At 45.1% G+C, this 27,149-nt stretch overlaps 1 protein-coding gene across 1 annotated transcript in view; it reads right to left on the bottom strand.

Moving 5' to 3' along the window:
- Positions 1–261: 261 nt before the first annotated feature.
- Positions 262–27,149, bottom strand: part of tbkbp1 (TBK1 binding protein 1) — a 38,317-nt gene continuing 11,429 nt past the window's right edge. The window contains exons 3-11 of the mRNA XM_038990347.1: positions 25,122–25,226; positions 23,009–23,153; positions 11,586–11,788; positions 11,343–11,404; positions 5,328–5,443; positions 1,954–1,974; positions 1,287–1,761; positions 905–1,121; positions 262–390 (exon numbers count right to left, since the gene is read on the bottom strand). Of these exons, the coding sequence (XP_038846275.1) occupies positions 262–390; positions 905–1,121; positions 1,287–1,761; positions 1,954–1,974; positions 5,328–5,443; positions 11,343–11,404; positions 11,586–11,788; positions 23,009–23,153; positions 25,122–25,226 (1,473 nt within the window). The remainder of the gene's footprint in view (positions 391–904; positions 1,122–1,286; positions 1,762–1,953; positions 1,975–5,327; positions 5,444–11,342; positions 11,405–11,585; positions 11,789–23,008; positions 23,154–25,121; positions 25,227–27,149) is intronic.

Here is a 27,149-nt window from a genome sequence, read left to right as displayed (position 1 = left end):
AAAAACAAATGGACTGCAAGTTGCCTGGAATGTCCCTGATCTTGCGTCTGTCAAGGAAATTGTCTGTCATGAACCTCAACGCCATCAATGTAATTTCCAAAACGACCTATTTTTCCAAACATGCTAATAAGCCCACAAAAAGCCCTCAAGTATTGTCAAACAAAAGCTAGCCAGCTTAAAAACGTAACAAAACCTAAAATAACGCCACAATAAGTAAAAAATTGTAGCAACTAAAAAGAGGGTGCAGTGCTGCCATGGCGATCAGATCTTGCTGTTCTCAAGGTGCGAGTCGATGTGCTTGATGAGGGCGTCGTCAGGGTAACCAATGGGGAAGATGAGCTGGCATAGAGGGCAGCTCCTCATGTCACTCTCTTCTGTCTCCATCCACAGCTGTATCCAAAGCACACACACACAGCATTCAGGTCAACAAGCAGTGTGGTTCTATGGCAGGGCTGCTCAACCCTCGTCCTCGAGAACTGGGTTTTCAGTCCAACCCTAATTTAACACACCTGATTCTACTTATTAGCTGCATCAAATATGCTAAATTAGGGTTGGACTGAAAACCTACAGGACGGTAGATCTCCAGGAAGAGGGTTGGGCAGCCCTGGTCTATGGCAACTATCAGTTATAATATTTGGACCATTTAGGTAATTTCATGAAGAAAATAAGCTCATATGTAAAGGTGCATTAGAACAAATGTCATGTGACACAGAGCATTTCCCATTAAATAGCACAGTGCAGGAAGGCATTAATAAGTCAAGGGCAGTTCTCTTTCAAATACATATTTTGATTGAGGGGGATAACAAGCTAACCTTGCTAACCCATTTTACAATTTTAGAGATTTGTTGTGATAGAATAATGATATTCTACAGTATATTTGGGATAGAGTGTGCGTGTGACTCACATTGATGGAGGGCCAGGACTGGGCGTGCTCTGTGTGCAGGTAATTTGGCGGGTGGCAGGTCAGGGTGTTGGGTCTGGAGGGGATGGGGAAGGGCGAGCAGGACGCCGGCCCCCTCATGACCCCATGAGGAGACACATTGTTGGGCACGCCCAGCGTCCGTGGGGGGCTGATGGGGTGCGGGCAGGTCCACTCCTCCTCGTCTTCAGAGGACTGCGGCAGCTGGGGGGCGGGCGTGGGGGGTGGCAGGGGCTCAAAGTGCAGGTGAGACCTCGGAGAGACCTCGGACAGGGGGAAGGGCAGCTCTCGAGAGTGGCGGGAACTTTCGTGGAGGCCCACCTCGCTGCCGGCCCTCTGCAGCCCAGACTGGGAACCTCTGAGCTGGCCTCCTCTGTGGGGGGACCCCCCATGCTGGGAGCCTCCATGCTGGTGCTGCTGATGCTGCTTGGAGTAGCTGGAGTCCCTGTAGGGCCGGGGCTTGGGCAGGGTGGATACGGGGTCCAGGCTGAGGCGTGGCGGCCGCTGGTAGGCCGAAGGGTCAGCGACCTCGGAGTAGCTGCGACGGCCCTGGAAGCTAGCCCTCAGGTGGTGGCTGGCTGGCCGGCAGGAGTAGGAGGCGGGCCCATCATTGATATCCAGCAGGGGCGAGCGTCGGTGCATGTCCGGGGAGAGGCGCTGTGGCTGGAGAACTGGGGAGCGACGCTGGGGGATGGGGGAGTGGTGCTGGGGCGGGATGGGGGAGTGGCGCTGGGGCACAGGGGAGTGGCGTTGGTGATGAATGGGAGATGGGGGGTGGGATTGGCGTTGGACTGAGGAAACAGAAGAGACAGGGGGAGTCAGGGAGCAGCACACAAGACTGTCTCTGGAAGACAAAAGTTATTACATCTCGCCAAAATAGGACTAAAGCCTGTTGTTACTTGTTACTCATAAGTACAGTGCATTCAGAAAGTATTCAGACCCCTTGACTTTTCCCACTTTATTACAATACAGCCTTATTCTAAAATTGATTTTTTTTAAAAATGTATTCGACCTGGCTTGGTTTTTGCTCTGACAACTGTGGGACAGGTGTGTGCCTTTCCAAATAATGTCCAATCAACTGAATTTACCACAGGTGGAGTCCAATGAAGTTGTAGAAACATCTCAGGGATGGTCAATGGAAACAGGATGCACCTGAGCTCAATTTCGAGTCTCATAGCAAAGAGTCTGTATAGTTATGTAAATAAGGTATTTCTGTTTTCTATTTTTAATAAATTAGCTAAAATAAAAAAATAAAAAACTGTTTTCGCTTTGTCATCATGGGGTATTGTGTGTAGATTGAGAAAAAAATATATTTAACACATTTTAAAATAAGGCTGTAATGTAACAAAATGTGGAAAAAGGGAAGGGTTCTGAATACTTTCTGAATGCACTGTACATACAGGTGGTTGGCAGGTTGCCTAGCGGTTATAGCGTTGGGCCAGTAAACGCAACGTTGCTAGTTCGATTCTGTCAATCTGCCCTTTAGCAAGGCCCTAATTGCTCCAGAGTTGCTATTAAAAATGGCTGTGACCCCACTCTCTGGGGGAGTTTGTATATCCAAAAAAACACATTTCCATTTCACACAGAAGGAAAGTAATCCTGCAGGAAATGTGGATTATAATTAATGGACATTTTTGTAGGGGTTGATACATTTTTGTTAGGGCAAATCAAGTCTGACATTTTTAAGTCGAAATTACAAACTTTAGAAGCCTTTTAAAACCTCAAATACACTACAATGAGTATTTTCTGTTGTGCAGGAAAATTCTCTGTGACAACTGAGTGATCTGTATGAGAAGTAACTAGGGCCAGGAGGAGTTTTTGTCTGGTAAAGTCTCTAGCAATAACACAGAATGAAATATATTTTTGATAATTAAGAAAATCTTTCATATCTACCATATCACATTATGCTATTTTCCTGAATAATATTTCTCTACTTCTTTCTACAGTGCGTCAGACACGCTGTGTTGCTCTGGATTTGCAATGCAAATATGTTTGTCTGATCACAAAGCATAAATCAATTCTCCACAAGCAGCGCACTCGACAAGATAGGCAAAAAAAATACATTTTTGAATACATTATTTTCCCCTCACCTAAGACAGATCTAATTGAATGTTGACACATTTTACAGTACAGTATGAGATGCTTCCTGTAATCTTGCGACAGCTATCAGCAATTTAGCAAAAAAAAAAAGATGGGTGCATCGATGAATCAGAAGCATCTCAAAGGGGAAACATTTATGGTTCTGCGGTTGAGTGAAAAAAGGGTAAATGGTGTTCTTGAACTCTCCACAGAGTCTTGAAATAGAGAGAAAACAGAGACTTGAGAAAACAGAGACTTGAGGAGAGAACGTATGTATTTCAGCACACATACAGATGTAGGATCTTAATTTGATCACTCTTTTGTTGATAAGAATTGTCCTGCATAGCAAACTTGTAGTGTATTCAAGGTTTAAAAAGGCTTCTAGAGTTTGTAATTTCTACTTCAAAATGCCAGACTTCATTTTCCCTAACAAAACATGTATCAATTATAATGAATTATAATTCATGTAATAATTCACATTTCCTGTTGCTGCAGGATTATTTTCCTGCTGGAGCAAACTGGCTCAAATTAAGATCCTACATCTGTACTGTATATGTAGCTCTGCAACCCCAGGAGAGTAAAAAAACTGCTGTAGGCCTACTTACTTTACACTATACAGTGCATTCAGAAAGTATTCAGACCCCTTGACTTTTTCCATTTTTCCGTACCAAAGTATGTGGACACCCCTTAAAATGAGTGGATTCGGCTATTTCAGCTACACCCGTTGCTGACAGGTGTACACAATGGAGCACACAGCCATGCAAACTCCATAGACAAACATTGGCAGTAGAATGGCCTTACTGAAGAGCTCAGTGACTTTCAACGTGGCACCGTCATAGGATGCCACTTTTTCAACAAGTCAGTTCGTCAAATTTCTTCCCTGCTTGAGCTGCCCCAGTCAACACTGCTATTGTGAAGTGGAAAGTCTAGGAGCAACAACGGTTCAGCCGTGAAGTGGTAGGCCACACAAGCTCACAGAACTGAACTGCCTCGTGCTGAAGCGCATAGCATGTAAAAATCGTCTGTCCTCGGTTGCAACACTCACTACCGAGTTCCAAACTGCCTCTGAAAGCAACTTCAGCACAATAACTGTTTTCAGGAGCTGGGAAAATGGTGAAATGGGTTTCCATGGCCGAACAGCCGCACACAAGCCTAAGATCCCCATGTGCAATGCCAAGCGTCGGCTGTGGTGTAAAGCTCGCTGCCATTGGACTCTGGAGCAGTGGAAACGCATTCTCTGTAGTGAGGAATCATGGTTCACCATCTGGCAGTCCGACGGACAAATCTGGGTTTGGCGGATGCCAGGGGAACGCAACCTGCTCCAATGCGTAGTGCCAACTGTAAAGTTTGGGTGGAGGAAGAATAATGGTCTGGGGCTGTTTTTCATGGTTTGGCCTAGGTCCCTTAGTTCCAGTATACAATGACATTCTAGACGATTCTGTGCTTCGAACTTTGTGTCAACAGTTTGGGGAAGGCCCTTTCCTGTTTCAGCATGACATTGCCCCCGTGCACAAAGCGAGGTCCATACAGAAATTATTTGTCAAGATCGGTGTAGAAGAACTTCACTGGCCTGCACAAAGCCCTGACCTCAGTCCCATCGAACACCTTAGGGATGAATTGGAACGTCGACTGCGAGCCTAATCACCAAACATCAGTGCCCGACCTCACTAATTCCAGTTCCTTGATAGTCTAGTTCATTCCTATCTTTTCCGGTTAAAATTCCCAAGCTGAGGGAGTGAGCTGTAAGCCATAGTATACTGTATGTCCCATATCCTCCCTACCTCCGTTGTGCCCTTGAGCAAAGCTCTTTGTCTGTAATTGCTCCAGGGGTGTTGCTCTGCAGCAGCCCCTGTGCTTCTCCCATCCTGTGATGTGTGTTGTGTGTCAGGTTGGGTACTGTGACAGCAACAAAGCAAGTATTGTTTTGTAAGGTGAGCATGACAATGCTGCTTTTAAGATGTATGCATATAGCTTGTTCATTACCCTTCCCAGTGTCTGTAAAAAAAAAGCATGCATTGAAACACCTTTTTGGGTTGGGGTTTGTGGTAAAGAGGTAGCTGTTGATATGACAGAGGAAGACAAAAGGCGCTGCAGTTTGAAAGTTGTAAATGTTCCCAGCGGACAAAACTGGTTGCAACAACGTTATTATAGAGTATTTTGTGACGTCATGGTCAGGTTTAAAGGATATTTAAAAAAAAGTTTTTAAGACGTTTTTTTAAACGATTTTTTAAATACATTTTATTAAGATGTAAACTTCTGAAGGTATGTTGCTAACCTGGGCTAGCCTGTAAATGTGGGCCATATATCATTCTCTAGCGATGTTACTAACCCGGGCTATGATGCTCCTGGGAGGTCTTCTTCAGGATCTCTTTCTGTTTGGAGCTCAGTTTCTGCAGACGTCCCAACTCCTCAGTTAGCTCTGTGTAGGCTAGTGCCAAATTCACCCTGCAGGGGGAAAGAATCGAGTTGATCAACCAATCAACCAACCAACCAACCAATCAAACAATCAAAATCCCCCTTTGAAATCATTCTACTGATATTACTTTCAAATGTGTGTACACACTGAGGTTACCTGACTAAATGCATTCTAGTTTTCAAAATGTCTATGGTTATTTACACTTGACATCTATCATACGTCTATTTAAGCAGTTCCTAGATGCATTCCTTTCTCATCTCCAGATTGACTGTATACCAATTACATTGTTGATATCATTGCATAATATAGAGTATTTTTTTGAATACCAATCATATTAATCACACATGAATCACACCGTTGTAAAGTAGTCAGACGTAAAGCAGACAGCCAGCTGCCTCAACATTACACCCAGGCATTTTCCATGGTAACGAGGCAGCTATTTCAAACAACTCTGTCACAAGGCAACACAGGTGGTATTTGAAAACATAAAAAGAGCGAAAAAGCAGTGGTTGTGGTAGATGGCAGCAGTGTGTATGCGCTATCCAGCCTATGATCTGATAAAACATAGCTTATCTGAGCTCAAAAAACAATTTCACATAAGACTCTTGTGATTTACTTGAACATTGATGATGGTGGTAGATAATATGGTGATATGACAGAAAATGAACACACGTCCTATTGCGTGAGGTGCTAGTTATGGAAAATGTGAAGCTTTAAAAAAGAAAAGAGATAATTTCTGATCTTTTTTCCACTAATTGGTCTTTTGACCAATCATATCAGATCTTTTCACATCAGATATTTTTCTGGAGCTGATGTGATTGGTCAGAAGTCCAATTACTGAAAAAAGATCAGAATTGGTCTGCTGTGTAAACGCAGCCTATTGGTATTTGCTGTGTGATTTATTTGACCTTTTATTTGACCTACCTCAGCCAAGTTTTAAGTTTATTTTATTTTACAGACGATAAAATTAAGAGGTGTGGTAAATCAGACTGCATTGAAAAATAGAGAGTACATCTTTTATCTCGTTAGCAGAATCGCATTAGTGGAAACGCAGTCTTTTCTCAGGTCAGTCCTGGTTGTAGCTAGATACGTGGACACCTGCTTGTTGAATATCTCATTCCAAAATCATTGGCATTAATATGGAGTTGGTCCCCCCTTTGCTGCTATAACATCCTTCACTCTTCTGGGAAGGCTTTGGACTAGATGTTAGTGGATTCGGCTATTTCAGCTACACCTGTTGCTGACAGGTGTATAAAATTGAGCACACAGTCATGCAATCTCCATTGGCAGTAGAATGGCCTTACTGAAGAGCTCAGTGACTTTCAACGTGGTACCGTCATAGGATGCCACTTTTTCAACAAGTCAGTTCGTCAAATTTCTTCCCTGCTTGAGCTGCCCCAGTCAACACTGTTATTGTGAAGTGGAAAATCTAGGAGCAACAACGGTTTAGCCGTGAAGTGGTAGGCCACACAAGCTCACAGAACTGAACTGCCTTGTACTGAAGCGCATAGCATGTAAAAATTGTCTTTCCTCGGTTGCAACACTCACTATAGAGTTCCAAACTGCCTCTGGAAGCAACTTAACAGCACAATAACTGTTTTCAGGAGCTTCATGAAATGGGTTTCCGTGGCCGAACAGCCGCACACAAGCCTAAGATCTTTATCCCGAAGAGAAACAATTACTGTATTTAGCCAAACGACAAAGATCATGAACTATACTGTATGAACCACGTATAGTATTATAATTTCTACCAGGTATATCGCCACAAACGTCATACAACGTTTTAAAATGGGGAGGAGGGAGGAAGATAGCTGCCAATGTGTACCCAAACAGATCTGATAAAGCTTATCTGCACTCTCAAACTCATTTCAATAAAACCTTCTGTGTTTTACTTGAATCTGACTCCGCTTCCTCTACATAGTGATGGTGGAAGATAAGAGAAATATGGTGTCAGACAAACACCGACTTCCCATATACAGTGGGGAGAACAAGTATTTGATACACTGCCGATTTTGCAGGTTTTCCTACTTACAAAGCATGTAGAGGTCTGTAATTTTTATCATAGGTACACTTCAACTGTGAGAGACAGAATCTAAAATCCAGAAAATCACATTGTATGATTTTTAAGTAATTTATTTGCATTTTATTGCACGACATAAGTATTTGATACATCAGAAAAGCAGAACTTAATATTTGGTACAGAAACCTTTGTTTGCAAATGATAAAAAATTACAGACCTCTACATGCTTTGTGAGTAGGAAAACCTGCAAAATCTGGAGTACATCAAATACTTGTTCTCCCCACTGTACTTCAACTGCACGACCAGAAATTGAGCAATTGTAATAATTCTATATGGCCATGAGAAGTCTCAAATTTTGAGTACTCTCACAACCCACTGTGCGTAGAAGGGAGAGGGAAGCACATGCAGTACCAATATAAAACATATCACATGTTGCATGGATTTTTTTAACCAGTAAACATCACCAAACCATCAGATAATGGAAATTACAGTCATCACTTGTCATTATTGTGAATCTTTTCCATTTCCCTCGATAGTAATCGGTCTTCACCATTTATTTTTCAGGAGAATGATGCTGCCACCACAAATTAACCACAGCTATGGAACATCTCAATGTTTATCTAAGAATCAATTCATTTAATTTCTATTTAAAGATGTATGAAAAGGTAGCATTCCACAAAATTCTGTCATTTTGGCCACAGAGACATTGCATTCATAAGTTCCACCAGTTAGTCAGTAGAATCAGTTGTTCAGACAGGCCTACCCCTACATTTATGCGTGACCCAGACAGAGTGGGCTATTAAAGCCCCTTCATTATAACTCTCCACCAACACCTTCACAACAATCTGAAAATACAATAGATCCTCCATAACGTACAGGAACTGTGGAAACCATTGATGACATTGGGGGAAAAAACAGTCCTCTTCTTCCCAACTGCCTCTATCCAACTCTTTCATGTATATGGAAGTACCTGTATTCACTTTGAGTTGAAATCCCCTTACCTTCTTTTACAGTCCAAGGTGAATGTCTGAGTGACAGTTTCCAGTCTCTCGCCATTTTTTCACACAGAACTGTACTTATTGACTGTTTTGACATACGGAACTCTTCCTTTTCACACTTCGGCTCACACAAGTCTCAACGTCGCCTGTGCCTTTTGACAATCTTTGAAAAGACGGCTTGGAAAGCAACACATCTCACTCACAGCACCTTGTGCAATATCTTATGTGTGAACACCTCTGTTGGTTCATAAACACTGCCAAGACTTCAATGCGCTGCATCCCTCTTTGTTTTGTAAAAGCTTTTTGGAAGGTTTTGAGTCTGTGTGTGTACAAGGATTGGCAAAAATGACAAAATACAATTACAAAATACCAATACCAAGCTCAATATATCAAAATAAACTACAAAATACTTGTATTTCGAAATGTATTTAATTAAAATACATGTATATTGTATTTTAAAATACAGAAATACATTTGCAAGAAGCCAGCCCAAACAGCAACAACATTCTCTGTAACAGTTATAGACACATTTTATTTGCTATGACTGTGATATGTTGTTGTTGATCTGACTTAGAATGCACTGACTGTAAGTCACTGGATAAGAGTGTCTGATAAATGACCAAAATGTAAATGTACTGTGTATGTATTAAATTAACATACCAAAATGAACTGCAAAGCACACTGGGTTTATTATTGGCCTTGTTTCGGGGCAGAGCTCATTAGATTCATATTCAGCATGATATGCAATTGTTCATTTTTAAATGTACATTTATATTTAGTTCCTTTAGTAGACACTCTTATCACACCATAGTGCCATCAGACTTCTGATACCAATGCAGGGTGAACGAGGGCCACAAAATGGTGAATCGCTATAAAAAAAGGGTATTGAAAAGTATTTAGTATTTTGAAAATACAAAATGCAACTCTCGAAAGTCTCTTGTTACAAAATACATTGGAGTGTAGTTCAGCACAGTGTAATACAAAATACAAAATACTCAGAAGTAAATCAAATGTATATTTCAAATACATGGAACAGAAACACACATCTGTGTGTGTATGTGTTTTCGTGCACGCCTTTTCTGTGTGTGTGTGTGTGTGTGTGTGCGTGCGTGCGCCCGTGTAGGAGGAAAGATGATGACTGTTATATAGCGAGGAAGAAATTCATGACAGCCCATCTATATGCTGGTTGTGTGTGGGAGATGAAGTGCGTGTGTGGGCCGTATGAGCTGGATTTGACCTCTGAACACATATTAGAGAGTATGGACTGTAGGCTTGCTGTTTCTGTAACTACTACACAGTTTCTTGGCCTGTATGCTCTAATATCTATTTTGCTCTGCTATTGAGTACGGCCTGTCTGCTCTCACTCAACTGTAAGAAACGCAGATCCTAAATACAACTCAACATATACGTACATACACCATATCATTTCTCAGTAAAAGTTCCATTTGGTCAATGATATTTCATAAGAAAAAGCAATGGATGACAAATTCTGGTACATAAAGTTGCAGAGGCAGAGGTAATGAGGCCCCATAGCCCTCTTTAGGTCTCTGATGAAGATAACCACTAAATGAGTGCTGGCTTTCGACTCATGTCCACAGCCTACACAGTGTCAGAAGCTACCCACTGGGCACAGACTTCAGTTCAATGTCTAGTTTCGGTTGAGTTGCCAATTTACATGAATTCAACGTGAAATCCACAAAAAATATCACCATGTCATTGGATTTAGGTTAAAAGTTGGGTGAAAAAAAGACAAAATGCCCTTACGTTGATGACTTTTTGCAAAACCAATCAGTTTTTCGAGTTGATTTAATAACATCATCGGTAGATTTTTGGGGATGAAATAATGTTGATTCAACCAGTTTTTCCCCAGTGGCTGTGATAACACATGATCTACTGTATATTATGTGTTGTTCCTTACAGTTGGCTCTTTGTCTTTCTGAATTTGTTTTACATTGAAAATGTGATCTCCATACTATGCAACTGAACAAAGCAATTACAATTGTCAGCAATTATGTCAACCAAGTCAAGTTCATTCCAGAACAATCTACACAATCAAATTAACGCATTCAATAATCTCTACATTTGTCCTGACCGTTTGAAGCCAATTATAAGTGTCTGTGAGGGCCAAACTGTTGCTCGCCAGAACATGCAACACACATGACCAGTTCCACATGAATCTGAGCCATTTACAATAAATGAGAGCACTTACAAGAAGTCAGCGGCCATTCAGAAAGAAAATAACAGCTAGCAGGTAGGTTGGTGAGTAAGGATAGGAAAGCAAGAAGTGACTGGAAAAGTAGTAGGCTTCCCCTCCCAGGCCTCTAGCACACTCAACCTTAGCCACTCTGCCATACACTTTACTTCCACTTTCTTATCGAAACAGTGTTTTGCATTTCACTCCCCTCAAACTTGTCGTGAGTGTGGATTTGCACTAGCTTGTGGGCGAGCTGTGTGTGGCGTGACTGTGTCTAGGACAGGGGTATTCAACAGGGGTCCACAGCGTGAGTTTTGGTTCCTCTGAGAAACAACAAATGACGACTGCTGTATGTCAGGAAGCTCTTGTGCCCACACTGCCCTCTATTGTTGTATTATATATTACCACACAACACACAACTAGGCTCCTCATCACAAGTCTGTTCCCCACATTGAAAGAGACTGAGGTTCACATAATTATCCAGTGCAAGGCTTATGGGCATAGCCGCGGGAAGGAGGGGTGCTGAGGGTGCACCCTCTGAAAAATCTGAATACATTTTTTTTGTGAAACGTTACTGTTTACTACTATTCTCTCCCTCTTATCTCTCGCCGTGTCTCTCTCTCCGTGTCTCTCTCTCCGTGTCTCTCTCTCGCAGTCTAAAAGGTTGCAGGTCTTATGGAGGTGTCACACAGTAAATGGTTGTTGTCTTCACTTACTGCTCATCTCCCACCTTCTTGATCCACTCCACATCACACTGCTCACACGACGATGTCATTTCCTGCTGAAGTAGAGCGGGAAAACAGATTAGCATGCAGGTGCTCGAAGCAAGAGCCAAGCGAGAACAAGAGTTAGACAGAACTGACTATGCTTTAGAAAATAGAGGGAGAATGTACCAGTTTGTAAGACGTACCAGTGTGTTAGGTGTGTGTGTGTTAGGTGTGTGTGTGTTGTCCACTGACCCTCTCTATGTGGTTGTTCTGGATCTGTTTCAGCTCCTCCTGCAGTCTCTCACACTCGGCCTTCACTTCCTGTTCCCTCTGACACGCCCCCTGGGCCTGGTGCCGCGCCCCCTCTAGCTCCACCTCCAGACGCTGCAGCTTCAGGTCTGACAGAGTGTCTAGACTACGAGAGTTCTGTAGGGTCAGCGCAGGACAGTCCAGCACTGCGGAGGGGGAACGCAACACCGACACACACACATGATCAATCTAGAGGGACTTAATTATCCCAGGGTTTATACCATTCATCCTTATACTTTCCAGGGAAGGGATAAGGGATAGTGATGTGGACTTCCAGCCAGATAAGAGCTCCACGTATCTTCATTTTCCACCTGGGTGGAGGAGCGTGCGTGGGCACAGCCTCGGAGCCCAGCTCATACAGACGCCGTCACTGAGCCAGTGGCTATTGTGATAGAGGAGTCTATCTCATTTCACCAGCCACCTCACACAACACACAGGCATTGACACACTGACACTGGAGAAAAAAAACACACACACAACTCGCACTGATAGAAAACACACAAACCCTTTCTAACACAGTATATTGCCCACACTCTCTTGCACGCAACTTCCGCAATTACATCAAATGCACACATTCGTGTTTCTGTACAAGTCACAGCTGAACTACTAGGGCTGGGATCATCAACTAGTTTCAGGGTGAAATTCAGCCCGCTGTTCGCCAGTTAGGGAACCCTGTACTAGACTAAGTGGCTTTCCCTTTTATTTGAATGTGTACAGGTCAGCCTGTGGTTGAGGCAGTAGTGAACAGTAGTGTACAGAATAATACATTTCAACATGTAATGGTACTAAAGCATATCATGAACGCTTTCCATCTGAATGACAACCCTTCACATAAATACACCTCGGCATGACTCAGCAATAAGAGAGGTATTAATGACACATTTCATCAGCATTTTGCATCCTTTTGACTAGGGGGTCACAGTTCAGGCCTTGTGACTCCATAGCAGCTGTTCTCTTCAGTAGTGACCTGCTACCTAGCATGCTTCACTCAGCTGGAGTGGGTGGTACTGTGTAATTAGCATATAGGAAGTAGCAGGGCAAGATGGGAGAGAGTTGGCCAATAGTAGTTCTGTTTCCCCAAATCAATTTGTGTTCCCCAAATCAAATCGTGTTGTCGTGAGTCTCGTGAGAGCGGGAGGTAGCTAGCCAGCAGACAGTGGAGAGAGGTTGAGATGGCGGTAGCAGAAGTGTTGTTTGAAGCTGAGAGCACGTTGAGTACAGTTAGTGAGAAGGATGAGTGGACAACAGTGAAGTCCAAGAATGGAACAAAAAGGGGGAAATGGTTGTGGATAACGAGTCTGATGAATCGTTGCTTGTTGGAGTGCGTTTTTTTGGATAAGGATGTTAATTTGGGAAGCCCTTTTGAAGTCACGAGGATGGTGAAGAAGGCGTTGAGAAAAGTGGATTCAGTCAAAGTAACCAGTAGCGGTATGGTGTTGATATCGTGTATATCTAAAGAGCAAAAGGAGCGCGCATCGTGGCTCGCAAAATTATCTATGCATGCAGTGGACAGCTTTGATTTTCGGAGCAGGGCACTGGTAAAAGGTGTTATCTCTGGCGTCCCGTTGGACATTAATAGTGTATAACTTAGGAAAATAATTCCAGGAGTAGTTAACACTAGAACCGCTAAAGCAGTCATTTCGACTGCTCATTAACTTATTAACTTATCATGAATTTATTTAATTACTTTGTCATTTTTAAAGTCCCCCTCCGTTCTCTTCCTAAATAAGTCTATATAACACACTGCCGTTGTTAGAATCATAATATCACAAACAGAACTGGAGTTGTTACCAGTTTAAGGAGGGCATGTCATTATTTGAATGGTTTTCCCCCGTTACCCCTCATTCTCCAGACAGTAGGGCCTGCTCCGCTCATTCTCCCGACAGTAGGGCCTGCTCCCCTCATTCTCCTGACAGTAGGGCCTGCTCCGCTCATTCTCCAGACAGTAGGGCCTGCTCCGCTCATTCTCCCGACAGTAGGGCCTGCTCCGCTCATTCTCCTGACAGTAGGGCCTGCTCCCCTCATTCTCCTGACAGTAGGGCCTGCTCCGCTCATTCTCCTGACTGTAGGGCCTGCTCCGCTCATTCTCCCGACAGTAGGGCCTGCTCCCCTCATTCTCCTGACAGTAGGGCCTGCTCCGCTCATTCTCCTGACTGTAGGGCCTGCTCCGCTCATTCTCCAGACAGTAGGGCCTGCTCCCCTCATTCTCCAGACAGTAGGGCCTGCTCCGCTCATTCTCCCGACAGTAGGGCCTGCTCCGCTCATTCTCCCAACAGTAGGGCCTGCTCCGCTCATTCTCCTGACTGTAGGGCCTGCTCCGCTCATTCTCCCGACAGTAGGGCCTGCTCCGCTCATTCTCCCGACAGTAGGGCCTGCTCCGCTCATTCTCCCAACAGTAGGGCCTGCTCCGCTCATTCTCCTGACAGTAGGGCCTGCTCCGCTCATTCTCCCGACAGTAGGGCCTGCTCCGCTCATTCTCCCAACAGTAGGGCCTGCTCCGCTCATTCTCCTGACTGTAGGGCCTGCTCCCCTCATTCTCCTGACAGTAGGGCCTGCTCCGCTCATTCTCCAGACAGTAGGGCCTGCTCCGCTCATTCTCCTGACAGTAGGGCCTGCTCCGCTCATTCTCCAGACAGTAGGGCCTGCTCCGCTCATTCTCCAGACAGTAGGGCCTGCTCCGCTCATTCTCCTGACAGTAGGGCCTGCTCCGCTCATTCTCCAGACAGTAGGGCCTGCTCCGCTCATTCTCCAGACAGTAGGGCCTGCTCCGCTCATTCTCCCGACAGTAGGGCCTGCTCCGCTCATTCTCCAGACAGTAGGGCCCGCTCTGCTCATTCTACAGACATTGGAAGGTTCAGTGGCCAGGTGATAATCACTCCGATAATTGTCTCAAAACTGAACTTAAACTATACCGAAAGTAATTTCACACATATAACAACAGAAATAAATTAAGTAAACTATGATGGGTGGAAAGGGGGTGAATGGGTGAGTTAATGAGCAAGGGGAAGTGGGCAATGCCTAATTATGTAATTACCTATTGCGAATGAGGAACAGGGCGGGCCATTCTATTTTATTGGTATATTCTAATTATAATCTCAAAATGTTATGTACCCTATATCAGTCCACCCAATCCAATCAGTCTACTCTGGTCTACTTGGAGTACACAGTGAGAGTGTGTGTAATTTACAGTGGCAAGAAGACCAAGGGGAATGGATGCACATGCTCCGTTAGCGCTGCTACGAGATCTGAATGATAACGACTCAGATGGCAGGGAAGAAATGAATCACGACATCTCCGATGATTATTCTTCTGGTTCTGAGCCCCAGCCCGAACCTTCACCTCCAAGCCCTAAGTGGTAAAAAGCCTGAACGGTGCGCACTGAGCAGGAGCCGGCGCCACCACCAAATGAAACGGTGAGATAGGAGAGAGGAACGGACGCCGTTTTGGAAAAGATCCACATCAGACAGCAGGTGAGCGAGTGTCGGAGAATGTGGTGACGAGGCTTGAGGTACCTTACGTTGGCAAAGGGAAAAATGTCACCATGGACAATTTCTTCACTTCACTGTCAATGGCGAACAAGTTGCTTGGAAATAAAACAAGCTTAGTCGGCACAATGAACAAAGTGAGACGGGAGCTCTCTCCCTCTGCACAAAATAAGGCACCTGCACAGACGTTGTACTCCACAACAGTGCTGAGGAATAACAAGACAACACTCACACTACACCAATGCAAGGCAAGAAAGAACATTTCTGTCAAGAGCACCATGCATCCGACAGTTGCCATAGACGCATGGCGCTTGACCTGTATGAAGAACGGGGAAAAGGAGCAAAGTTTATCTGTATTATTGATGTTTGATGAAGAGTATCTACCAACCTATGTAAAGATGGGATATATAAGATACCACGTGAGAGCGTTCGTGAAAAACCTGATGCAATGCAAGAAGTGTAAAAGGTTTGCCCACGTGTCAAGTGTTTGCAGACGGAAAGAGTATGTTATTGAGGAGTCTGTGAATGTAAAATGTCTCCTACAGGTGGTGAAGAGAGTTGAAGGGGAAAGAGGCCACAGTGCTGAAGAAGATATGGCAATGGACGGACTACAACCAGTTGCAAATGTTGTACGTCAATCAAGTGATCTGGATACACTTATTGTAATGAAGGTGGATTTTGTAGCATTTATAACCACTGTTACTGTACTGTACTGTACTGTACAAGAAGTCCAAGAAGCTGGACATCATTATACAGTATCTGCAGCCAACACGTTTTTGGGCCTCCAACGCTTCACAGCAGAAGCACTGCTTGGACTACTGTCGCCAGAAAATGTCCCGCCCTCACAGAATCCTTCTGAGCCTGAGTAGAGACCTAATTAGAATGTTGTTAGAAAAGCAGGCTGACTTAGTTTAATAAAAATGTTGCTATTGATAGATTATATAGACACAGTACCAGTCAAAAGTTCGGACACAACTACTCATTTAAGGGTTTTTCTTTATTTGTACTATTTTCTACATTGTAGAATAAAAAAGTAAAGACATCAAAATGATGAAATAACACATATGAAATCATGTAGTAACCAAAAAAGTGTTTATAAAAAAAAATATATTTTATATTCTTCAAAGTAGCCACCATTTGCCTTGATGACAGCTTAGTACAGTCTAGGCATTCTCTCAACCAGCTTCATGAGGTAGTCACCTGGAATGCATTTCAATTAACATGTGTGCCTTGTTAAAAGTGAATTTGTGGAATTTCTTTCCTTCTTAATGCATTTGAGCCAATCAGTTGTGTTGTGACAAGGTAGGGGTGGTATACAGAAGATAGCCCTATTTGGTAAAAAACCAAGTCCATATTATGGCATGACCAGCTCAAATAAGCAAAGACAAATGACAGTCCATCATTACTTTAAGACATGGTCAGTCAATTTGGGAAATTTCAAGAACTTTGAAAGTTTCTCCAAGTGCGGTCTCAAAAACCATCAAGAGCTATGCTGAAACTGGCTCTCATGAGGACCGCCACAGGTAAGGAAGACCCAGAGTTACCTCTGCTGCACAAGATAAGTTCATTAGAGTTAACTGCACCTCAGATTGCAGCCCAAATAAATGCTTCACAGAGTACAAGTAACAGACACATCTCAACATCAACTGTTCAGAGGAGACTGCGTGAATCAGGCCTTAATGGTCGATTTGCTGCAAAGAAACCACTACTAAAGGACACCAATAAGAAGAGACTTGCTTGGGTCTAGAAACATGAGCAATGGACATTAGACCGGTGGAAATATGTCCTTTGATCTGATGAGTACAAATTTGAGATATTTGGTTCCAACTGCCGTGTCTTTGTGAGACGCAGAGTAGGTGAACGGATGATCTCCGCATGTGTGGTTCCCACCGTGAAGCATGGATAAGGTGGTGTGATGGTGTGGGGATGCTTTGCTGGTGACACTGTCAGTGATTTATTTAGAATTCAAGGCACACTTAACCAGCATGGCTACCACAGCATTCTGCAGCGATATGCCATCTCATCTGGTTTGTGCTTAGTGGGACTATCATTTGTTTTTCAACAAGACATGACCCAAAACACACCTCTAGGCTGTGTAAGGGCTATTTGACCAAGAAGGAGAGTGATGGAGTGCTGCATCAGATGACCTGGCCTCCACAATCACCCAACCTCAATCCAATTGAGATGGTTTGGGATGAGTTGGACCGTAGAGGGAAGGAAAAGCAGCCAACAAGTGTTCAGCATATGTAAAATAAAATAAAATAAAATTTGATTGGTCACATATGGTTAGCAGATGTTAATTTGTAGCGTAGTGTAGCGAAATGCTTCTAGTTCCGACAGTGCAGTAATATCTAACAACTAATCAAATTCCACAACAACTACCTAATACACACAAATCTAAAGGGATGGAATAAGAATATGTACATATAAATATATGGATGAGCGATGACCGAGCAGCATAGGCAAGATGCAGTAGATGGTATAAAATACAGTATAAACATATGAGATGAGTAATGTAAGAGGGGTAAACATTATTAAAGTGACATTATTTAAAGTGACTAGTGATCCATTTATTAAAGTGGCCAATGATTTCAACTCTGTATGTAGGCAGCAGCCTCTCTGTGTTAGTGATGGCTGTTTAACATTCTGATGGCCTTGAGATAGAAGCTGTTTTTCAGTCTCTCGGTCCCAGCTTTGATGCACCTGTACTGACCTCGCCTTCTGGATGATAGTGGGGTGAACAGGCAGTGGCTCGGGTGGTTGTTGTTCTTGATGATCTTTTTGACCTTCCTGTGACATCGGGTGCTGTAGGTGTCCTGGAGGGCAGGTAGTGATGTGTTGTGCAGACAGCACCACCCTCTGGAGAGCCTTGCGGTTGAGGCCTGTGCAGTTGCCGTACCATGCGGTGGTACAGCCCGACAGGATGCTCTCAATTGTGCATCTGTAAAAGTTTGTGAGGGTTTTATGTGACAAGCCAAATTTCTTCAGCCTCCTGAGGTTGAAGAGGCGCTGCTGTGCCTTTCACCACACTGTCTGTGTGGGTGGACCATTTCAGATTGTCTGTGATGTGTACGCCGAGGAACTTAAAACATTCCACTTTCTCCACTGCTGTTCCGTCGGTGTGGATAGGGGGGTGCTCCCTCTGCTGTTTCCTGAAGTCCACAATCATCTCCTTTGTTTTGTTAACGTTGAGTGAGAGGTTGTTTTCCTGACACCAAACTCCGAGTGCCCTCACCTCCTCCCTGTAAGCTGTCTTGTCATTGTTGGTAATCAAGCCCACTACTGTTGTGTCGTCTGCAAACTTGATGATTGAGTTGATGGCCACGCAGTCATGGCTGAACAGGGAGTAAAGGAGGGGGCTGAGCAGCACCCTTGTGGCCTGCTGGAGGTCATTTTGCAGGGCTCTGGCAGTGCTCCTCCTTGCACAAAGGCGGAGGTAGCGGTCCTGCTGCTGTGTTGTTGCCCTCCTACGGCCTCCTCCACGTCTCCTGATGTACTGGCCTGTCTCCTGGTAGCGCCTCCATGCTCTGGACACTACGCTGACAGACACAGCAAACCTTCTTGCCACAGCTCGCATTGATGTGCCATCCTGGATGAGCTGCACTACCTGAGCCACTTGTGTGGGTTGTAGACTCCGTCTCATGCTACCACTAGAGTGAAAGCACCGCCAGCATTCAAAAGTGACCAAAACATCAGCCAGGAAGCATAGGAACTGAGAAGTGGTCTGTGGTCACCACCTGCAGAACCACTCCTTTATTGGGGGTGTCTTGCTAATTGCCTATAATTTCCACCTTTTGTCTATGCCATTTGCACAACAGCATGTGAAATTTATTGTCAATCAGTGTTGCTTCCTAAGTGGACAGTTTGATTTCACAGAAGTATGATTGACTTGGAGTTACATTGTGTTGTTTAAGTGTTCCCTTTATTTTTTTGAGCAGTGTATATATATATATATAATATTATATATATATATTATTATTCCCCCCCCCCCCCCCCCCCCAGATTGTTTTATTTTGGGGATCTTTATTATACACATTAGGTGGCGGAATGCACATATAATTGTTGCGAATGCGATTATCCCAAAGAAGAAGATGGGCGCGAGTGGTCCTTAGAGGAATGTATTTATTTAACCTTTATTTAACCTTTATTTAACCAGTTAGTTGAGGACCACAGCTCATTAAAAAAAACACCCCGGTCAACACAGCAAGATATGCTAGGAATAGAAAAAATAAGACAGAGAAACCCAACTTGTCACGCCCTGGCCTTAGTATTCTTTGTTTTCTTTATTATTTTAGTTAGGTCAGGGTGTGACATGGGGAATGTTTGTGTTTTGTCATTTTGGGTGGTTATATGGTAAAGGGGGTGTTGGGTGTAGTGTATGAGTTTGTGTTGAGTGAATGTTTCTAGGTATGTCTATGGTTGAGTGAATGTGTCTAGGTATGTCTATGGTTGCCTGAGTGGTTCTCAATCAGAGACAGATGTCTTTCATTTGTCTCTGATTGGGAGCCATATTTAAGGCAGCCATGGGCATCATGCATTTGTGGGTAATTGTCTATGTCTAAGTGTTTAGTGTCAGCACTTATGTTTGTATAGCTTCACGGTCGTCTGTTTTGTTGTTTTGTATAGTGTTCGTTTCGTTTTCGTCTTCTTCCTTAAATAAAGAAGATGTACTTTCCACACGCTGCATTTTGGTCCTCACTCTCTCCCATTGACGATCGTGACAGAATTACCCACCAATGCGGGATCAAGCAGCGTGATAAGCGGCAACAGGAGCAGCGCAAGGAGGAATGGCAATGGGAGCGTAATCTGGACTACACTACGTGGGAGGAGATCGACAGGTGGGCGATCGACCCAGGGCGAGTGCCGGAGCCCGCCTGGGATTCTCTGGCGCAGTGCGAGGAGGGATACCGGCGAATGGAGGCAGCACGACGACGCGGTAGGAAGCCTGTGAGTCAACCCCAAAAAATTATTGGAGGGGGGGGCTTAGAGGTAGTGGGCCGAGGGCAGGTAGGAGACCTGCGCCCACTTCCCAGGCTAACCGTGCAGAGCGGGAGTACGGGCGAACACCGTGTTACGCAGTAGAGCGCACGGTGTCTCCTGTACGTGTTCATAGCCCGGTGCGGGTTATTCCACCTCCCCGCACTGGTAGGGCTAGATTGGGCATTGAGCCAGGTGCCATGAAGCCGGCTCAACGCGTCTGGTCTCCAGTGCGTCTCCTCGGGCCGGCATACATGGCACCAGCCTTACGCATGGTGTCCCCGGTTCGCCTACATAGCCCGGTGCGGGTTATTCCACCTCCCCGTACTGGTCGGGCGACGGGGAGCATTCAACCAGGTAAGGTTGGGCAGGCTCGGTGCTCAAGGGAACCAGTACGCCTGCACGGTCCGGTATTTCCGGCGCCACCTCCCCGCCCCAGTCCAGTTCCACCAGTGCCTACACCACGCACCAGGCTTCCAGTGTGTCTCCAGAGCCCTGTTCCTCCTCCACGCACTCGTCCTATGGTGCGTGTCTCCAGCCCGGTACCACCAATTCCGGCACCACGCACCAAGCCTCCTGTGCGTCTCCAGAGTCCTGTGCATCCTGTTGCTGCTCCCCGCACTAGCCCTGAGATGCGTGTCCCCAGCCTGGTACCACCAGTTCCGGCACCACGCACTAGGCCTAATGTGCGTCCCCAGGGTCCAGTATGCCCTGTTCCTTCTCCCCGCACTAGCCTGAAGGTGCGTGTCCTTAGCCCGGTGCCTCCAATTCCGGCACCACGCACCAGGCCTACAGTGCGCCTCATCCGGCCAGAGCCATCCGTCTGCCCAGCGCCATCTGAGCCATCCGTCTCCCCAGCGCCATCTGAGCCATCCGTCTCCCCAGCGCCATCTGAGCCATCCGTCTCCCCAGCGCCATCTGAGCCATCCGTCTCCCCAGCGCCATCTGAGCCATCCGTCTCCCCAGCGCCATCTGAGCCATCCGTCTGCCCAGTGCCGTCTGAGCCATCCGTCTGTCCCGAGCCATTAGAGCCGCCCGTCTGTCCCGAGCCGTCAGAGCCGTTAGTCAGTCAGGAGCCGCTAGAGCCATTCGTCAGTCAGGATCTGCCAGAGCCGCCAACCAGACAGGATCTGCCAGAGCCGCCAACCAGACAGGATCTGCCAGAGCCGCCAACCAGACAGGATCTGCCAGAGCCGCCAACCAGACAGGATCTGCCAGAGCCGCCAACCAGACAGGATCTGCCAGAGCCGCCAACCAGACAGGATCTGCCAGAGCCGTCAGCCAGCCAGGATCTGCCAGAGCCGTCAGCCAGCCATGAGCGTCCAGAGCCGTCAGCCAGCCATGAGCGTCCAGATCCGTCAGCCAGCCATGAGCGTCCAGATCCGTCAGCCAGCCATGAGCGGCCAGATCCGTCAGCCAGCCATGAGCAGCCAGATCCGTCAGCCAGCCATGAGCAGCCAGATCCGTCAGCCAGCCATGAGCAGCCAGATCCGTCAGCCAGCCATGAGCAGCCAGATCCGTCAGCCAGCCATGAGCAGCCAGATCCGTCAGCCAGCCATGAGCAGCCAGATCCGTCAGCCAGCCATGAGCAGCCAGATCCGTCAGCCAGCCATGAGCAGCCAGATCCGTCAGCCAGCCATGAGCCGTCCAGCCAGGATCCGCCAGAGCCGTCCAGCCAGGATCCGCCAGAGCTGTCATCCAGCCAGGATCCGTCCCTCAGTCCGGAGCTGCCGTCCCTCAGTCCGGAGCTGCCCCTTATCCTGGTGCTGCCCCTTATCCTGGTGCTGCCCCTTATCCTGGTGCTGCCCCTTATCCTGGTGCTGCCCCTTATCCTGGTGCTGCCCCTTATCCTGGTGCTGCCCCTTAGTCCGGTGCTGCCCCTTAGTCCGGTGCTGCCCCTTAGTCCGGTGCTGCCCCTTAGTCCGGTGCTGCCCCTTAGTCTGGTGCTGCCCCTTAGTCCGGTGCTGCCCCTTAGTCCGGTGCTGCCCCTTAGTCCGGTGCTGCCCCTTAATCCAGTGGGGTTCATGTGGAGGGTGGCCATTTGGAGGAGGCTACGAAAGCGGGTAGTGACTATGGTGGGGTGGGGACCACGACCAGTGCCAGAGCCGCCACCGTGGACAGACGCCCACCCAGACCCTCCCCTAGACTTTATGCTGGTGCGCCCGGAGTTCGCACCTTAAGGGGGGGGTTATGTCACGCCCTGGCCTTAGTATTCTTTGTTTTCTTTATTATTTTAGTTAGGTCAGGGTGTGACATGGGGAATGTTTGTGTTTTGTCATTTTGGGTGGTTATATGGTAAAGGGGGTGTTGGGTGTAGTGTATGAGTTTGTGTTGAGTGAATGTTTCTAGGTATGTCTATGGTTGAGTGAATGTGTCTAGGTATGTCTATGGTTGCCTGAGTGGCTCTCAATCAGAGACAGATGTCTTTCATTTGTCTCTGATTGGGAGCCATATTTAAGGCAGCCATGGGCATCATGCATTTGTGGGTAATTGTCTATGTCTAAGTGTTTAGTGTCAGCACTTATGTTTGTATAGCTTCACGGTCGTCTGTTTTGTTGTTTTGTATAGTGTTCGTTTCGTTTTCGTCTTCTTCCTTAAATAAAGAAGATGTACTTTCCACACGCTGCATTTTGGTCCTCACTCTCTCCCATTGACGATCGTGACACAACTACTGGAACAAACAGGATTGGGGCCCATCCCATTTGAATTTGGCCAGCTCTGGAGGTAGTAAAGCTGCCAATTTAAAATAAAAAAATGTATGAGGACATTGACTAATCATATTTTAAATCAGATCCTGGACTAAAGTGTATTGAAATGAAAATACTAATCCAATCCTGCAAGCGTCGGGAGACAATAGTGTGTGAGAAGGGTTTCAAGGCTTGTGCCACCTTAATAGAGACTCACTGTGATTGTCTGGGCTGTGCAGCTGCAGGTATTGGATGTCCTTGCTGTGTAGCTGGGTGTTGAACTTCTGTAGCGAGTTGTCCCTCTGTCTCAGAGCAGACTCCAGACCTAGGATTCGCTCTACGTGTTTCTCCACTAGACTGGTCTAGGATCAGATACAGAAACACAAACATATGGCTTTGGCAATGATATTCGGAGAAGTTGGGTAAGGCACATACAGATCTGGAATCAGACTAGTGGAAAGTTGGGTGCAAGACCGAATGCTTGTTAGTGTCCTGGTTAGAGTTTGATGTATGGTATACATAATGGCAGGTATAACATACACTACCATTCAAAAGTTTGGGGTCACTTAGAAATGTCCTTGTTTTTGAAAGAAAAGCACATTTTTTGTCCATTAAAATAACATAAAATTGATAAGAAATACAGTGTAGACATAGTTAATGTTGTAAATGGCTATTGTAGGAAACGGCAGATTTTTAATGGGAATATCTACATAGGCATACACAGGCCCATTATCAGCAACCATCACTCCTGTGTTCCAATGGCACGTTGTGTTAGCTAATCCAAGTTTATAATTTTAAAAGACTAATTGATCATTAGAAAACCCTTTTGCAATTATGTTAGCACAGCTGAAAACTGTTGTTCTGATTAAAGAAGCAATAAAACTGGCCTTTAGACTAGTTGAGTATTTGGAGCATCAGCATTTGTAGGTTCGATTACATGCTCAAAATGTCCAGAACCAAAGAACTTTCTTCTGAAACTCGTCAGTCTATTCTTGTTATGAGAAATTAAGGCTATTCCATGCGAGAAATTGCCAAGAAACAGAGGATCTCGTACAACGCTGTGTACTACTCCCTTCACAGAACAGAGCAAACTGGCTCTAACCAGAATAAAAAAGAGTGGGAGGCCCCGGTGCACAACTGAGCAAGAGGACAAGTACATTAGAGTGTCTAGTTTGAGAAACAGACACCTCACAAGTCCTCACTGGCAGCTTCATTAAATAGTACCCGCAAAACACCAGGCTCAAAGTCAATAGTGAAGAGGCGACTTCGGGATGCTGGCCTTCTAGGCAGAGTTCCTCTGTCCAGTGTCTGTGTTCTTTTGCCCATATTAATATTTTATTTTTATTGGCCAGTCTGAGATATGACTTTTTCTTTGCAACCCTGCCTAGAAGGCCAGCATCCCGGAGTCGCCTCTTCACTGTTGACGTTGAGACTGGTGTTTTGCGGGTACGATTTAATGAAGGTGTCAGTCTCCCATCGTACTCATTACACCTCTGTACACCTATGTAGATATTCCATTCAAAATCAGCCGTTCCCAGCTACAATAGTCATTTACAACATTAATAATGTCTACACTGTATTTCTGATTAATTTGATGTTATTTTAATGGACAAAACAATGTGATTTTCTTTCAAAAACAAGGACATTTCTAAGTGACCCCAAACTTTTGAACAGTAGTGTAGTTAAAATCTTAGCCAGTGTAAAGTCATTCTATAGGACCTCACATTTACTGTAAATGGTTTCAGGGTAGGTGGTTTCTACAATGAACCTCTTTCACACACGTGATCTAATATCCTTTGGAACACATGCAAAATGCTGAGAGTGCATAGTGTTGCTTTTCAATTTCAGACACGATTTTCTTAAATCATTTTTTGGGAAGTAATTTGTAAGGTACTGTTGGGGATCTCTGCTTTATTGGGCTTCAATCTGGCTTGTAACCAGGTAGAACACACAGGCTGGGGTAGAAGCATGGCCTCATAATTAATCATGAGAAACCCTCTACTGATATAGGGCCTCTGAACAGCTGCTTGGGGTTAGGCAAGGCTCTAGACCCCCTGTCGTCATTGCAACTTAGGGAAAGTGTTCAAATAAATAATTAAAGTTCCCAAAAAGTTTTAATATGAATATTTAATATCATTATATGGATGTTCAAAAAGCATTTTGGGAACATTTGTGGACATATCGTAGATTGGTTGGATGGAGGGAGGGATGCAGTGATGAAGAAGTGGATGGATGGAAGGTAGGAAGGAAGGAGGGATGCAGGGATGGGACATGGCTGGATGAAGGGTGGAGGGACGCAGAGATGAAGGTATGGCATGGAGGTATCTGACCATTTTGTCCAGGTCTCTCTGGAGGTTGCTCTTCTCCATGTGGATTTTCTCATAGGCCTGAATCACATCCTCCAGCTGCTCCTCACGCTCCTTCCTCTTCTGGGCCTGGGGGAGAGAGGGGAGGGAACAGAGAGAGAGAGTAAGAGAGAAAGAGAAAGGGAGAGAGAGATGAGGAATTATATGACTAAAGGGCCAGCCACAATTTCCTGTTTTGATTCATGTCACTGTTGAAACTTCTTAGAAACAAAACAGATTCACTTGTTTATTTGAGTTTGTTTAAAAAAAATGTTTCTCTCAGTCTGAAGCCTGAACAAATATTGCATAATGATCCTTATACAGGACAACTTCAGACAGTGTTAGTGTCAACAACAAAACAATTATGTATTTGTCACATTTGGTGAATTTCAGCAGGTGTAGACTTTACTGTGAAATGCGTACTTATGAGCCCTTTCCCAAAACTGCAGAGTTAAAAAGTAAGAACATTTGCAAATATAATATAGTAACACAACAAATAACGAGGCTATATAGAAGGAGTACCGGTACGAGGTACAGTGGGGCAAAAAAGTATTTAGTCAGCCACCAATTGTGCAAGTTCTCCCACTTAAAAAGATGAGAGAGGCCTGTAATTTTCATCATAGGTACACTTCAACTATGACAGACAAAATGAGGGGAAAAAATCCAGAAAATCACATTGTAGGATTTTTTATGAATTTATTTGCAAATTATGGTGGAAAATAAGTATTTGGTCACCTACAAACAAGCAAGATTTCTGGCTCTCACAGACCTGTAACTTCTTCTTTAAGAGGCTCCTCTGTCCTCCACTCGTTACCTGTATTAATGGCACCTGTTTGAACTTGTTATCAGTATAAAAGACACCTGTCCACAACCTCAAACAGTCACACTCCAAACTCCACTATGGCCAAGACCAAAGAGCTGTCAAAGGACACCAGAAACAAAATTGTAGACCTGCACCAGGCTGGGAAGACTGAATCTGCAATAGGTAAGCAGCTTGGTTTGAAGAAATCAACTGTGGGAGCAATTATTAGGAAATGGAAGACATACAAGACCACTGATAATCTCCCTCGATCTGGGGCTCCACGCAAGATCTCACCCCGTGGGGTCAAAATGATCACAAGAACGGTGAGCAAAAATCCCAGAACCACACGGGGGGACCTAGTGAATGACCTGCAGAGAGCTGGGACCAAAGTAACAAAGCCTACCATCAGTAACACACTACGCCGCCAGGGACTCAAATCCTGCAGTGCCAGACGTGTCCCCCTGCTTAAGCCAGTACATGTCCAGGCCCGTCTGAAGTTTGCTAGAGAGCATTTGGATGATCCAGAAGAAGATTGGGAGAATGTCATATGGTCAGATGAAACCAAAATATAACTTTTTGGTAAAAACTCAACTCGTCGTGTTTGGAGGACAAAGAATGCCGAGTTGCATCCAAAGAACACCATACCTACTGTGAAGCATGGGGGTGGAAACATCATGCTTTGGGGCTGTTTTTCTGCAAAGGGACCAGGACGATTGATCCGTGTAAAGGAAAGAATGAATGGGGCCATGTATCGTAAGATTTTGAGTGAAAACCTCCTTCCATCAGCAAGGGCATTGAAGATGAAACATGGCTGGGTCTTTCAGCATGACAATGATCCCAAACACACCGCCCGGGCAACGAAGGAGTGGCTTCGTAAGAAGCATTTCAAGGTCCTGGAGTGGCCTAGCCAGTCTCCAGATCTCAACCCCATAGAAAATCTTTGGAGGGAGTTGAAAGTCCGTGTTGCCCAGCAACAGCCCCAAAACATCACTGCTCTAGAGGAGATCTGCATGGAGGAATGGGCCAAAATACCAGCAACAGTGTGTGAAAACCTTGTGAAGACTTACAGAAAACGTTTGACCTCTGTCATTGCCAACAAAGGGTATATAACAAAGTATTGAGATAAACCTTTGTTATTGACCAAATACTTATTTTCCACCATAATTTGCAAATAAATTCATTAAAAATCCTACATTGTGATTTTCTGGATT

Source organism: Salvelinus namaycush, chromosome 4 (genome assembly GCF_016432855.1).
Source record: "Salvelinus namaycush isolate Seneca chromosome 4, SaNama_1.0, whole genome shotgun sequence".
NCBI lineage: Eukaryota > Metazoa > Chordata > Actinopteri > Salmoniformes > Salmonidae > Salvelinus > Salvelinus namaycush.
The sequence above is the reverse complement of the archived record's forward strand: the minus strand, read 5'-3'. Positions and strand labels throughout refer to the sequence as shown.